Raw genomic sequence first — 16,299 nt, forward strand, 5'->3', positions numbered from 1 at the left:
TGACAATTTTAGTTTGAGGTTAAATTTAGTGTGCTCTCGTCTTGTGAGTATAGTGTTCTGTGGGTCCTGTGGTTGTCGTTTCTGATAAAATATTTTCAATTTGTGAAGTTTGCTTTGTTAAAGTTTCAAAATGGTGCGGCATAACAATCAGCTGCCTAATAATTTAACGCAGCTGCAAAACCTGATTAAAAGAGATCCAGATTCTTATAAAGAAGAGTTCCATCAGCAGTTGGCACATTTTGAAACTACTCTGGAAATTTTTAACCTAAACCCATCGCAATACAACAAGAAACTCGATGAACAGGCTATGTTTCTAGCACAGGTAGCACAATGTTATTTAAATGTGATGAAGACATTTCCCCAAAAAATCGTCGATATTCTAAAAACGCATAATACTGTTCTCCACAATGACATGAGGCTCGCTCTCTGTAAATGCTTAATACTATTGAGAAACAAAAACTTTATCACACCATTTGACTTACTAGAACTTTTCTTCCACCTACTAAAATGCCAAGACAAAAATTTACGTGAATTCTTGAAGATTCACATTATAACAGACATAAAAAACATGAATATGAAGCATAAGGATATGAAATTAAATTCAACATTACAGAATTTTATGTTCTCTATGTTGCGTGATACAAATGCAAAAGCAGCAAAGCTGTCACTTGATATTTTAATTGAACTATATCACAAAAACATTTGGAATGATCATAAGACTGTGAATATAATAGCTGACATAGGATGCTTTTCGAAAATCACTAAAGTAATGGTTGCATCACTGAAGTTCTTTCTTGGGAAAGATGAAGAAAAAGAAGATAATTCCGATAGTGATGAAGAAATTGATCCCAGAGACACAATGATTGCAAACAAGTTCAACAAGAAAACTAGGAAGAGAGATAAGATGGTAGACAAAGTGAAGAAGGTAGCCAAGAAAATGAAGAAGAAGAAACAACAAGCACCATCCTTCAATTTCTCTGCTCTACATCTGATCAACAATCCTCAAGGATTTGCTGAAAAACTCTTCAAACAAATGGAATTGTCAAATGAACGCTTTGAAGTCAAATTGATGTCTTTAGATGTCATATCGAGGCTGATAGGACTTCATAATTTATTCCTCTTCAACTATTATCCCTTCATAGCAAGGTTGCTCATGCCTCACCAGAGAGAAGTAACCAGGATCCTACAATTTGCAGCACAAGCTTCACATGAACTTGTACCACCGGAAGTCATAGAGCCTGTTATGAAAGCAATTGCAAATAACTTCATTACCGAACGGAATTCTACAGATGTCATGGCTGTTGGTCTAAATGCTGTGAGAGAAATCTGTGCGCGTTGTCCCTTGGCTATAGGTGAAGATTTGCTCAGAGATCTTGTTCAATACAAGAGTTACAAAGAAAAGTCAGTTATGATGGCAGCAAGATCTCTAATCCAACTTTACAGGCTATCTATGCCACACTTATTGCACAAAAAAGATAGGGGAAGGCCTACAGAAGCTTCAACAGAGTTAGAAACAAAGAAATATGGTGAAATCAGAATCAGAGACTATATTCCTGGTTCAGAGGTTTTATTGGAAAAAGAAGAAATAAAGGAAACTGAAAGGAAATGGAAAGTCACAAAGGGAAAAAAGAAAACTTACGATGGTTCAGACAGTGATGAATGGATTGATGTTGGATCATCAGATTCCGAAATTAATATATCAGATAGTGAAGCTGATGATGATCACTGTGTAGAAGAGAAAAGTGAAGAAAATTGTGATGAAACAACTGAGGATTCTTGTTCAGAAATTGAAGAAGCAAACTCAAATTCAGAACCAATAGCCAGAAAGGTTTTGAAAGCAAAACGGAACAATAAAATGGATAAAGAAGAGAAAATCGAAACAGCTCGAAAGATCGCCATGGAAACCATTTTTACTGACGAAGACTTTAAAAGAATTGAAGCAGCTCAAGTGAAAAAACATATTAGTGGAATTAAAAGAAAGAAACTGGCTGATGATGAAGATGAAGAGTCAGGAGAACTTGTACAACTTTCTGCTATTGAAAATATTCATAAAAAGAGGAAGCATGATAAAAGTGCAAGACTAGAATCAGTTCTCAAAGGCAGACAAGAACGAGATAAATTTGGATACAAAGACAGAAGAAAGAACATTCATTGCTCAAAAACAAACAGAGAAAAAAGAAAAACTAAGAACTTTCAGATGGTTAAACAAAAAGCTAAAGGTAAAATAAAAAGGTCCTTCAAAGATAAGCAGATTGCTTTTCGAAATTATTTAATAAAGCAAAAGAAAATGCGGTAATTTTAATACATTACAGTAATAGTACAGTTTACAATAAGCTGAGTAAATAAAGTGTAGGAGACATGTACGAGATCTTAGAATAAATAAATAAAACTATTAGAGTGTTGTTACAATATTTTTTTTTTAAGTGCTCCTGGTTTTTTTCAATAGTGTAATATTTCCAATAAAACTTTATTTATGCACTAGCTGCTTGGTTAGATCCTTTGTTTTTTGGGAGCTCTTCATGATTACTTGTTGTTGTTGGGTAATTTTCAGAAAAATTTCAAATAGTTTAAGTTTTTCAGGAAAAAATTCTGATAAACGAAAAATATTATTCAAACGCTCATATTATGTTCTATGTTTAGATGTATATCTTTTGAAGTTTTATTTAGTATGAATTGTGAAATAAAATTGTATATCTAAAAGCAACTTAAATAGAGTAAAAAAATTATTCGACAAAATCGAAAAAAAATAATCATAATAATTTAAAAAAATCATTTAGTAGCTCCTTTGTTTCGTTCAGTATCGTCCACTTTTGACGGTGTCAAATGTGGAAAAAGCTTCGGGAAAAATATTTATTTTTCTGAAAAATGTAAATTCTTCAAAATAGACAATTTTCGATCAGGTCGAATGATTTTTTTGTACTCGACCTTTATGTTAATAATAATCTCCTCACTACTACTACTTATAAACCATCATCGCCAGAGAAATACTTCGTTTAAGAAAGTTTACCTTATATATCGTAATCGAAAACAGTGTAAAACCAAAAATTATAGATTTTTTATAATATCAAGTAATGGGACGAACATGTCGTGCGCCTGATGGTACCTAAGCTACGCTTGTCCATAACAGTAGCAGTGATGCAGTGCCACTTAAAGCTTTAAATCGCAAAGATCTGGCCACTGCGCCCGTTACCCTGAGACATGTTGACAAGTCCCATGTGCCTGTAATTTCACCAGCACCCTTGACACTGTTTCGTTTATTATCAACTTTTTGTAATAATAGTTATTTGTTATGCAAGGCTGCAAAGTTGTAGTTTGACGCGAGTGCTTGTATTGAAACCGGAGCAAGCGAAGACACCTAAGATCGCTTCCCTCGTGGTTCGAAAATAGATTCCTGAGCGTAGCGACGTTTTCAAGACACGAGACGCAAAACAACTTTGCTGCCGAGCGAAACACACAACTTTTCACCTTACTATAGCGAGGAAAATGGTAGATGAAAGAAAACGGTAAAATAAAAATAAATAAATAATAATAGACTATCGAAAAAATAATAGACTGTCTGGGAAACCCAAGGGCAGCTACCTTGCCCAACGCATTAGCATAGCAATACAAAGGGGAACGCTGCCAGCATCTTGGGCACCTTGCCGCGGGGACCCAATTTTATTCATATAATTTAAAAATCCTAGTTTTACTTTCTAGTAGTTAAGCTTTTATTGTTTTTTTTACCTTACCTGTATATTATCTTAATTAAACACTTAGAAAAAAGTTGAACTCTTAGATTATGCTCTAAGGTTGAACTAATCAAAATAATTAATAAACAAAATTATTTATCGTTGTCAATTTAATGTCAACAATAATTAGAATAAAATATACCAACAGATTTATATTATATAAAAATGCTTAGACTATTTTTCCATCCTGTGTAGTGTAAGAAATAGCGTAGTTGTACGTGTCATTTATAGATGGGAAAAACTGCTTATTTTTTTAAACGTTTAAGCTTTATGCTTTTTTCAAAAAAGCGTGATTTTTTAGACGCTTTTTCACTTAAACGCTTTTTAGTTTGAAGCCATTGACTTAATGTTTGAAGCTAACAAAACCATTTAGAAAACGTTTAAGCGCATAGACTTTTATGTTAAAAAAAGTTTGCAACATTTGTGTTGATAGCGAAACGCAAGAGTATACCACTAACGGTTTTAAGATAAGTTTTTTGAAAAGAAACGAGTTATATTTTTATTTATGACATAATATTATTATATTATCAACATTTTGTTCATTGGCGTTTAAAAGCGTTCAAAAACATAAATTGTTTAACTTTTATACTTGTTTAACCGTTGAAATGGAAAGAGCTGCTTATTTTTTTTACAATAAAACGTACGTTTAAAAAGCGTGCTTGTAAAAGCGCCTTTCACTTAAACGCTTTTTAGTTTGACGTCTGCTTAAAAAGTTGTTTATGAAAACGTTTATTTACGCGCGGTTATATACGATTAGATATGGGAAATAGCGTTACATTTCTATCGCCGTGACTGTCGTTCCGGTTCCAAAAAAATCACAGTGAAAAATCATCGTGATTTTGTCACGATTGTTACTTCCGTGACCTTGTCACGCCTATAACTTACATCACGATATACGGTTTTAGCCAGTGGCTTCTTTTCTTTCTAATACCAGCACACCCATATCTAAATATATACTATAAGACATCTAATAGAATTTAATTCGATTGAATATTTTAAGAGTTCAAATTCCCTCAAGATATCTCAAAGAAGGTTTCTAGATAATTTAAAGTAAAAGTGGGCACAACTTTATTAGTACCTAGATCACAAGAGTGCTTTGAGAAACTATCTGTAGGTAGTGTTAAGAGTCATTCTTATCTTTTTTCTGAAGTAACCCTTCTAGAATACTACAAGACCATTTGTAGAATGTAGAAAGTTTTTATTTAGTCTTGTAGATAGTTTTTAGATAATTTATAGTCTATGATAGTTTTCTTAGTAATGCTATTTTAAAACCAAAATACTAAAGCGTTACAAACATAGGACGCAATTCTCTTAATACTAATAGACTTCATGTTTAATGGCTTACAAAATATAAACTATATAAATTGCAACATGGCGAAATTAGATATAATATTTCTGACTTTTTCGCGCAATGTTTAATCGGTTGGAAAGCGCAAATTAACGTGCGACTTTAAATACATTGTGAAAAGTGATGTAAAACCTGTCATAAAAGTAATGCGCTCGCTAAATTTTAAATATTTAAGTATAAAATATAAACTTAATAAAAATACAGTTATCGATTTTCGGTTTTAAATATTTATAGAAAGCTTAAATATACAAAATAACTCACAAAACAAACCATTTCCAAGAAGTTCTAGGCTTTTTCAACTTAGATTTACTTTTTAAAAAGAAAAGAAATTTTTCTCGGCTACTTCATAGTCATTCTTTGAAAATAAAAATGGCGATAAGAATTTAAAGCTTTTTTCAAAACACAGTTGGGAACATTTTGTCTATAGCTTGATCTATAGAAAAACTTTAGAATACGAAAAGATTATTTTTACTTGCTTTAGTGTAGTTGAACTTGTCGAAGAATATTCCTCCTATGAGATTTTTATGATTGTCTACAAAACGCGATGTTTCTAAGCGATTGTTTCTTTTGACAGTATTACAAAACCCTTATAAGCTGTTACCAAATAATGAGCGCTTTATGCATTAAAACACTTTTCAAAACACTTGGTCAAAAAAACAATTGAAAAAAATCCAATTTGTCGCAAAAAAAAACATTATTCTGCATAATTGTATAGAATGTGTTATAATATGACTAGAAAGGTGGATACATTTACTATCATTTAAATATAAGGAATATTTTAATGACATACCTAACTTATGATGGTAGAAATAAAATTTTCATTACAACATTGAGGTTATTTTTTCACGCCAACCACATTTCACACAATGATTTTACTGTATTCCATTGATAAACGGCACAATACACATACACTACATTGAAGTACAGTAGTTTACGCGCTCATTTCAATTGTTTTTATCATTTCACAACACGGAATTACTTCACAATGTTTATTTATTTGTCAACAAACAAATGCCGGCCATGACCAGCCCGAGCGCGAATTACGACTTGTATCCAGCGTAGCCAATTTGTAGGGAATTCCCCTTCTAATGAAAAGTATTTGAACACAGGTATAATGGAGTAGCCTTTATTATTTATAAATAAATTTTATATGTAAATGTTGAATTTTATACAATGCCATTATTTACGAGTTAGGGTGTCTGATGTTTTTTTTCTTGAGTTTCGAGAATTCTCGTACCCGATTTCTCGAGTTATTCGAGAATTTTTTTAAAAACCGTAAAAAATCAGCTCAATCGACTATAAAACTAAATGTGAACTTTTCGAAAGTTGTTTTGGCCTGGGTGTTCTGAGTTGTGCCCCGAAATAAATTCCATCGTTCTTGGTCCCAGGTTCGATTCCCGGTAGAACCAATTTGGGAAATGAACTTTTGTAAATTGGTTCTGCTCTGGGATTCTGTTGTTCTGATACTCATGGGGAGTATGTACAGAGAGTTCCCTAGTTTCAGACCAGGTGATTGTCTTACAATAGAATACCAACACCAGAACCATTTAGAAAAGTTAATTTGTTAAATTGATCCTACCGGTATAGAACTCGGGAACTTCTCATCCAGTGCCGACAGTGCAAACCGTTAGGCTATCAAGGTTGTACTATTTGGATTATTATGCATTGTTTGCATGTGAAGGCTACAAATTGCTTAAACTTTTATAAAAATATCCTATTTAATTTGCAGTGTCAGTCTGCTTCAATTACCTTCTTTGTTTCTTAAGTTGGTATATTTTGTCATTCATCCAACTTTTGATTTTTAATGCATTTTGTCGGTGTAAGATGTTCTCTGTTAATACTTGTCACTTTCTCCTTAAGTTCAAGCTATGTTTACTGGATAAATTCCTGTATTCAATGTACCGATGTTTAGATTTTTTTTAATTCAAATTTAACGTAAAGCCAAACTTTCATAATCCTGAAAACCGATTCATAATAAAACCGTTATGCTTTAGGGAGTTTTGGATGCTTATTACAAAGAAAAGACTAAGTTAGCTTAGGTTTGTTTTGTAATATTCTAAAAAAAAACCTAAAAAAATAGTTTCGGGATTATGGAAATTCATGCAAACGTTATTTCGGGCAAATGTGTTTTCGGCCTTCTGATTCGTAACCCCAAGCCGTAGAAAGAGTACAACAATATTTGAAAGTATTACTAACATGTATTAAAAATATTTTAATAATAACATTAGCATCAAAGCGACTCTATGAAATTTTTGTTCTAAATATTTCAAACGCTTGTGTTTGAAACAATTGAAATTGACGTGTTGGGTCTCGTTCAGTCTTTTACGCAAGCTATGAGTCGGAAAGAGACAGTTAGTTATTTGATTATTTTGATTGCTTTTGTAATTTATATTTACGATTAATTTAAATATAAATTAAATACTATATAATATACTAGTGCATAAAATAACACTTTTAAATGATAACTATGATAACACAATGTAGTACTTACTGAAAATATTTTTACTGCCTCCGTGGCCGAACGGTTACCATGCCATGCAGAGGTCCCAAGTTCAATTCCCGGGTCGAGAGAAATATTTGTATGGCCTACATTTATTTCTCTCGTGAGTTTGGATGTAATTTGTGGTTGTCTACGTGTGTGTCCATGGCACCCGCGACCAGTGTTAGGCGTTAATCAATTAAATTTCAATCAATAATTCAATCAGATTAAAAAATCAATTCAATTGAAATCAATTGCAATTGATTTCAATTGAATTGATTTTAATTGCAATTAAAATAAATTCCGGCCGGTTGGGGGCCCCGGTTGGGGGCCCCGGTTGGGAACCCCGGTTGGGGTCCCCGGTTGGGGGCCCGGTTGGGGGGCCGGTTGTGGGGCCCGATTGGGGGCCCCAGTTAGGGGCCCGGTTGGGGGCCCCAGTTGGGGGCCCGGTTGGGGGGCCCGGTTGGGGGCTCCGGTTGGAGGCCCTGTTGGGGGCCTTGTTGGGGCCCCCGGTTAGGGCCCCGGTTGGGGCTCCGGTTAGGGACCCGGTTGGGGCCCCCGTTTGGGGGCCCGGTTGGCGGCCCGGTTGGTGGGGGCCACAGTTTGGGGGCCCCGGTTGGGGGCCCGGTTGGGGGCCCCGGATGGGGGGCCCGGTTCGGATCCATCAGGCCCCTTAACTGGCCCCTAACCGGACCCCTCAACCGGGCCACCCAACCGGCGTCCCCAACCGGGGCCCCCAAGCGGGTCCCCAACCGGGGCCCCAACCGGGGCCCCCACCGGGCCCCCCAACCGGGCCCCCATCCGGACCCCCAAGCGGGCCCCCCAACCCTGCCCCCAGCAGGCCCCCAACAGGCCCCCACAACCAACGCCCTAACTCACCCCCATATGCCCTATAAATTTATCATAATTGTCAGTTTTAATTGTTAATCAAAAACATTGAAAAGATTGAAAATTAATTAATTGTTAATTGCGGTTCTCGCAACTAACAATTGATCAATCGTTAATTGCTGTTTCGCAATTGACAATTAATCAATTGTCAATCTTTAATTACCAGAACAATTAAATTTTGCCCAACACTGCCCGCGACACAAGGTTTCCCTAGTGCGGGGCTATGTTGTTTGTGGACGTTATTATTATTATAGTGATTTTTGGGGATTTTGAACAATTGGCATTGGCAACGCTGATTGTATCGAATGATGTGACTTAATATCCAAGGTTTACCACCTCCACCAGATCTTTTAGTATTCTTTACTTCATCCATTTTGCATAAACTCTTACCAATAGAGTAAAAACCCGAATTGTAGTATGTTTTTAAATAAAATCTACTGAAGACGCGCTATAACGTGTTTGTCAATAAGTACAAACACTACAGAATGTCTATAAATTAAATATATCTAGAATAAACTTAAGAACACTAGTTTTTAGAGTATCAATAGGCTTTACTGGATGTGTATAGAACAATTTTACTAAAAATAATCAGTTGTTCTACAGATGAACTTAAAATAAGGACTATAAGAGTAAATCTTAAGAGAGATTACACTTAATTAAGTTGTTTGGTATTGAGAAGGTTTTAAAAGTTGGACTTGAGTGAAATAAGTCTATAAGAACAACTTCTTTTTTCTAAAACCATTTATAGAGAACTATTATCTAAATCTATACCATATTAAGACTGTTTGTAGATATAACAGTTTTTCGTTTTTTATAAAATGATTTGTTTAAGTTTTTGCTCCCTTTGTAATAAGTTTCAATTCCATTCAAAAAGTTGATTTTGTATTTAATGTAATTTTGTTTGTTACTTATTTAATGCGAATCTTTGGATTGTTAAAAATAGCAATAAAGTGTAATGCAATTATATTTCTAGTAGAATACACAAAGTAGATTATACATAAATATAAAATACCAACTCTTCCTATAATAAAACAAATATACAAAAATATTTTACTTTGTTCATAAATAGGTTTATAATAACTGCTGCAGATTTTTTTCATCCGCCTTTTCTAGTAGTAATAAGCATCTACGACCCTTCTGAGTGAGCAAAGAAAGTCATCCTATTTCATTCACTCCCATCGCCGAAATAGCCCGATTTGAAGAGAACTACAACGAGTGGCGCGCTCAGTCACCACGGAACGGACATCGCGCATCATATCAAATACGTATGTCGTGATGTGAGTAACGGGGATAGCTATTGGAACTGAGGAACACCTATGTGACTTTGGAACGTCGTTCCTTCGGAACGAGTCACGGTGATACTGTTTGACAGCGGATCATCGTGACGTTATTTATCACGCACCTCTATTTACGATCGATTGAGATCGCCAGTTAAGTCTCAGACGTCGCCATGGACTCACAGCAAAAACGAGCTATCGTGTTATACTTACTTCATCGGAGAATTAAAAGAAGAAGGCGTAAAGTATTCAGGGTGCAGGGCCGCCGTGAGCAACCGTCTCCACTGCGAGCGTAAAACACGTCGTGAAATGTGCTACTAAATTTTTCATACATTTCTAAATTCTTCGGAGGCCGCGGGTAAAAACCGCTCCATGAGTTCTTAGTCTAAAGGTTTTAAGATAAGTAAGTTTTTTTTTGTAAAAAACGAGTTTTATTTTTATTTATGACATAACAATATTGTATTAACATTTTGTTTATTGGCGTTTAAAAACGTTCAAAAACATAAGTTGTTTAACTTTTGTAGTTGTTAGCCGTTGAAATCTTAGAGGATGGAAAAAAATAAAAGAAGTTAAAGTTAAAGTTAGTTTCCATAGTCTAAGGTTGAAATGGAAAAATTTGACTTAACGTTAAAAAGTACGTTTAAAAAGCGTGCTTGTAAAAGCGTTTTTCACTTATACGCTTTTTAGTTTGACGCTTACAAAAAAGTTTAAGCTCATAGACTTTGTTTAAACAAGCTTGCAACGTTATGTTAAATTAATTTGTTTAGGAAACATAGATGGCGCTATTTGAAACTTAGGCACGTTGTAAATCTTATTGTAAATAAATGAAATTGTTGAGTATCTAGAGAACTGACCAGTGATAACGCTTACGCTTAATATGAAAAGACTGAATTTTTAAGTGCTTTTCGTTTAAACTCTAGTGTCATTATAGTTTTTTTCATCGAAAAAAAAAGTTAGGTGCACCCACAGACTACGCAGTGAACTACGTTGGTTCAACATTCATTGTCCATCGTCAACATCGTCAAGTTCAAATTTCAAAAACCTTTTCCACACTAGTGGAATAGGTTTTTGAAACACGCCTTTGCGAGCTATTGAGGTGAAAACATTTTTCTTTCTTGTAAGAGTTAAATCAAAGATAATATGACGATAGTCCTCTGTGGATAGGTCTACACATTACTGCCCTCGTAGCGAAAAAAACGCACAACTTTGCATACTTTTTACAGCAGTTGTGCCTTTTTACGTTCCAAGGGCAGATATACTAAATCTATTGGGCAGAATAATTCTATCCTTTTTTTTTATATACACCTGTCATAAACTGTCAAAAAAACGAAACGTCATTGCAAATTGCGGAATTTACAATATTGACATTGACAAGTATAAATATCACAACAAGACGATTTTTTTCCGACTTTATAATAATCTACAGTTATACGAATTAGCTATTGTTGCACTCGCAAGAAGTTACCTCAATATTTTTTTACTAATTGTCAAAATGTTGAAACCGAAAGCGTTAACGCAAGTGCTAAGTCAAGCGAACACTGGAGGTGTAGAAAATACATTGTAATTATATGAAATTCCTAAAATTGATTGATAATACACCTTCTGTATTCGTCGCTGATAATTGAATAACTTTTCTAGGTTGTTGAATCATCAAGGGGCATTATTAGCGTATTCTGGTTATAATGATAAAGATGCAAGGGTCACTGCGGCTATCGCGAGTAACGTATGGTCAGCCTATGAAAAACAAGGAAGGAACGTATTCAAAGAAGACAAGCTTCATCTTATACTCGTAGACTGTATGAATGGCAAGATAGCCATTGCACAAGTTGCTAACTTGCTACTTTGTTTATATGCAAAAGAAACTGTAGGTTTTGGAATATTGAAGGAGAAAGTTCATGCAATAGCTCAGTATTTAGAAGGACCTTTGAAACAAGTTGCTAATTCATAACAATATGTATTCATTTATTTTGTATAAACCAAGAAATTGTATATTTTAATGATAAGCTATGATAACAATTATAACACAATGTATGATTTAATAAAGTGTAAGTTTTCACTGTGTTTTATCTAAAAATTATAATAAAGTATTAACTGCCCTTCATATTTCTCATATATCCACCCATACTGCTTGACTGTAAAATTGACTGTCAGAAGTTAAATTTTTTTTTTAAAAGACAACATTGTAGCAACGGAAAAAGCAGCCACGTTGTGTTGTTGTTTTTTTTAAATAATTCCAATAGATTCCAGACTCCCTTTCGAGTGTTTTAAATTGTATTAGAATTTACTAGAGATAAAAAATCGAGTTTTAAGGTACCTTTAAAATAGACGCTTATAGCAGCCTTGCAGCCGCGTCACTACTAATCTTCATGCAATATTTAGAAGCGCAGTTGCTGCGTCATTGTTGTAACACGCGCGCCAGTTTTGCCGTTTCTTCCCACTAGTTCTGTTGTACAGTTCTGATAACAGAACTACTGGTACTTTTTTTCCATTTGTTCTGTTAATAAATAGCCAGTTTTCTTGCAATAACAATACTGAGTGAACTAAAAATTACAGTTTTTTTCACAGAACTACTAAGAAGTTTCTCTTCCACTAGTTCTACTGGCACTTTTCTTCCTATTTGTTTTATTGATAAATAGACAGTTTTCTTGCAGTAACAATAATGAGTCAACTAAAAATTACTGATAAACTTCAGCAACGCGGCTGCCGTACTTCTACAAGCGTCTAATTTTTAGTTCTAAAAAAAGCGTTCATAAACTAGGAGCTACTCTTTCAATATCAGAGTAACGAAATTAACTAGGGAAGTTACTCCCGACCAAAACTAATGTAGAAAAGTCAATTTGTCTCCTACCAAGAGCTTATTATACTGGCGATTTGCGAGCGGTGCGACAGCGCGGCGCGTACGGCACGCAGTTCTTGCATCGCTCGCAGTCGCCAGTGTGACAAAACTAACCGCTGGCAAACATTATAGAGGTCATGAAAAAAATTATTTATTTGTATAATATTTTATTTTAGGATATAGCTACAAAAATCAACAGGCTTATATCAAATTGTATCAGTTTATATGTATTACACACATCTTTATGATTATTTAAACAAATTATTAGTTGGTACTTTGTGACATATTGTAAATAAAGTTTCTTCATCCTATTTCTCTTAAAGCTGTTTAAATCGCTGATTAACAATTGGAGTATGTACCTGTTTTTGTGCAATTTGTAGCCAATGTTTTGCATTCATGATTATAATGAGGATTCAATCATCCAAACTGCGTGTAAAAATTGCACGCAATAAAATTTTAAGTTTTTATTGAATTTCAACTCTTATGGTAATCGCACTCATATTCGCGCTGAAAGATTTACCTGCATTTCGTTAATAATGAAGTAAAAAATAAATGAAATACGTTAAGGTTAATGGGAAAAAAATTAACAAAATTTAGTATTATAAATAATTATGTTCATTTATAAATATTTAAAACGTGCAAAAATCCTCTGAATTTAAGAGAATTTTCCCTAAGGCGGTAACACAGTGAATGTGATTCGCTCTGAGCCTTTTGGAGGGAAAAGTGTCGTTTTTATTTTGACTTTCAATTATTTTGTGAAATCTAGTTTAAAGTGGAATAGGATAGTGCTATTGTGCCTTAATCGAAGATTAAAACGCGAAATTATACGAATCTCGAACTAAAATACCCGTATCGGCCCGTTCTAAGGAATCGCGAGTCAATCCAAGCACGCCGCCTCAAATTGCCTATCCTCTTTGTGGTGGCCATATTTACAGAAATATAATTAAACGTTTATGTTTTCGGCTGAAGGACTTTGTTTCCAAGGCCAGCAATAATTTAAAAAAAAAAGGTAGAGAATGTGGGCATTGTCCACGCCGAATTTTTTCACGTGGCCGAATTCGTCTGGAATGAAGGTATCTTCCCCATTGTTCCGGCGATTCGTCTGATTCGCCGCGGATAAGTGTTGGATGTTTCGTACATATAACGAATTCTAAAATTCTATTCTTCCGGCGCGGACGAGTGTGTATTCACCTTTATGATCATTTAGCTTAATGTGTCATTCATTTTCTTCATTCACAATAACTTTATATGCTTCAGAGAACAATTTTCCCTTCTCCCTATTGTGTACTCTTAGCTCGTGGCTTAACAGTTTTCTCCTGCAAAATAAGCACATTGTTACAATAATTTTATTGCTTTTTTAAATTTTTGTATAAATTCTTGTGCTTGCAATTCATTGTTTACTTCCGTACCTCATATACATATAAGAGTATACCATTACCATAGTATAATAATAATAACAAGGACAAGAATGCAACTCCATACAAACGCTGCGTTGCAACGTGACTTGTATGTGTGCGCGCCCGCCCGCGCCGCGTATCTTGTACGGACGCACACAAATGCACGTTACATAGCGCTGGCCGCCCCAACCGCCTTTCAATGTTATGTGTGCGTCCGTACACGGCGCGCGGCGAGCTTACACACATACAAGCAATGCTGCTACGTTTGTATGGAGTTACCATACTAGTCTAAGGCGCCGCGCCGAATATTCCATTTTCATACAATTAATATGAAATCGGCACCGTCGATTCCGGATTACATAAATTATATGTATTGGCGTAGTATAATAAGGTAATACGAGATTATAATATATGGCGTAATTTCAGCCTAGTGAACTCTAATAATACATTTATGGTCTCTATGGTAGAACAATGATCTCTAAATTGGAAGACTTGAGAATCGCTGAAACTAAAGTCTGTCTTTTTTGGAGACGGAGTAAAATGACATGTGCAAGGTTGCTATAAAAATAGTTAAAGGTAGTTTTCGTAAAATTTTAAATAGTCATGATAGTCATGTAGTTGTTGTGGACAGTTTTATCGATAGATTGTGAAAGATGCTAAAAACTTTGCGAAAAATGTCTGAATTATGAAAGTTACACTACTCTAAAGATTACTAATTGCGTTATTACCTTAATTATTCTCATTTTGGCCTACTAGTATCGAAATCAATTTTTATTCATATATATTAAGAACAGGCGGATTCTATAATGAATTAAGATGAAAAAATGAAAATATGTTTATTCTTTATATTTTTATTAGACATAGATAGTTCTACTCATATATGTGTTTTCAAAAAAACACAGACTATAGCGCTAACGCTATGTCTAAACATCAAAGGAAAAAATGATACTTTATAGAAAACAAAACCCAGGCCCAACTTATGAGGACGACTACAATTCTTTAGGGCAGGGTATGAATTAATAATAACTTGCAATTATTATTATGACTAGTTTACATAGAGTACTCTTTAAAATCTTACCTAGTCCATAGATATCTGCCGCATATCGAGCACCTATATCGCATATGTAAATGTGCTGCGTTGTAATGTTCCTCTAGAGACTTCTCCATTCTAAACTGCTTGTTGCATCTTGAACACTGTAAAAAATTGTTTCAGTCTTTTTAGTTCTATGGCCAGAATAGGTGTTTATTTAATTTTATTAGGGGAGCTTACAGCTCCTTTTACAAAATTGATTTAAATTTGATTATTTAGATGCGAATTAAGCAATAGTGCCTTAACCTTTGTACTTCTCGGATTATTTTCTGTTACTGTGACAATCCAACCTTTGACATGAATTTCTATAACGTTTAAGGTTTTTAGTTTGTCTAAAAATTGTTATATTTGAATATACATATATTAGGTCAGATTTTGGATTTGTCTAAAAATTATTATATTTGAATATCTTTATAAATGTCTTTCCACTTAACGAGTACATATGTTTTTTCGACTGATACACATTGGAAATGCAACTAAGTTTGTTTCATCGATTTACCAAGTTTTATTAAAATCTGTTAACGGAAAGTGGATAAAATCCAATAAACTGGATTCATCAGAGCCTCCTCCTTTTTTGAAGTCGATTAAAAATAGTTTTGTTTCCAATGTCTTACTACTTTTATAATCATTGTTTTACATTAATATATAAATTTTTATGCACTTTGCAATAAACACTATTTATTTACATTACTTACCTGGTATTTCTTATTAAAATGTATTAGTTGGTGTTTTCTTAAATTACTCGTGTTGACAAACTTGGCGGGACACATGGAACAAAGGTATGGCCTTTCACCAGTATGCACTCGCATGTGCAACGTCAGATATGCCTGCTGCTTGCCTCGGTACGGACATATGGGGCATGCGTAGTCGCATTTGTCCGAGTGCACTGATCTGTGAATAAATTTCAGTTTAAATTGTGTAATGCACACATGGAAAAAATTACGTAACTAATTTTATTGGCCGTTTTCGGACGAAATGTCGTCCTCTTTAGCATAAATGGACGTTAATTGGTATTTTTTAAAGTTATGCTCTATATTGCATAACATTTATTTTATATCACTATAATTAATTCATTTTCATCAAATTGTAAGTTATAACGTGGTAGCGGACGATATTTCGTGGCGTGGTAGTAAATAGTCTCATCTTAAACCCTTTCCTATTGGGCATATAGAAATTTATAGGAATCGCGGTGTCCGTCAGGATGGCTGGACCAAACGAAATATACATATCAAACTGTGGTCATTATTAATTTATCT

General features: G+C 34.4%; 3 protein-coding genes across 3 annotated transcripts; 2 read left to right on the plus strand and 1 right to left on the minus strand.

The window, feature by feature from the left end:
• The first annotated feature begins 67 nt into the window (after positions 1–67).
• On the plus strand, positions 68–2,612 carry LOC113228545 (protein SDA1 homolog). Its single transcript, XM_026461891.1, has one exon. The coding sequence runs from the start codon at positions 131–133 to the stop codon at positions 2,294–2,296; it is 2,166 nt and encodes a 721-aa protein (XP_026317676.1). The 5' UTR covers positions 68–130; the 3' UTR covers positions 2,297–2,612.
• Positions 2,613–11,143: 8,531 nt separating this feature from the next.
• On the plus strand, positions 11,144–12,569 carry LOC113228559 (ragulator complex protein LAMTOR2 homolog). Its single transcript, XM_026461907.1, has 2 exons — positions 11,144–11,280; positions 11,359–12,569. The coding sequence occupies exons 1-2, from the start codon at positions 11,213–11,215 to the stop codon at positions 11,666–11,668; spliced, it is 378 nt and encodes a 125-aa protein (XP_026317692.1). The 5' UTR covers positions 11,144–11,212; the 3' UTR covers positions 11,669–12,569.
• Positions 12,570–13,465: 896 nt separating this feature from the next.
• Positions 13,466–15,949, minus strand: LOC113228571 (zinc finger protein 586-like). Its single transcript, XM_026461922.1, has 3 exons — positions 15,739–15,949; positions 15,032–15,147; positions 13,466–13,872 (listed from the first exon to the last, which is right to left on the minus strand). Exons 1-3 carry the CDS (start codon positions 15,850–15,852, stop codon positions 13,773–13,775), a joined length of 330 nt encoding a protein of 109 aa, XP_026317707.1. The 5' UTR covers positions 15,853–15,949; the 3' UTR covers positions 13,466–13,772.
• Positions 15,950–16,299: the final 350 nt, after the last annotated feature.

The sequence above is a fragment of the Hyposmocoma kahamanoa genome, unplaced genomic scaffold, assembly GCF_003589595.1.
Source record: "Hyposmocoma kahamanoa isolate Upper Pololo Valley unplaced genomic scaffold, ASM358959v1 232, whole genome shotgun sequence".
NCBI lineage: Eukaryota > Metazoa > Arthropoda > Insecta > Lepidoptera > Cosmopterigidae > Hyposmocoma > Hyposmocoma kahamanoa.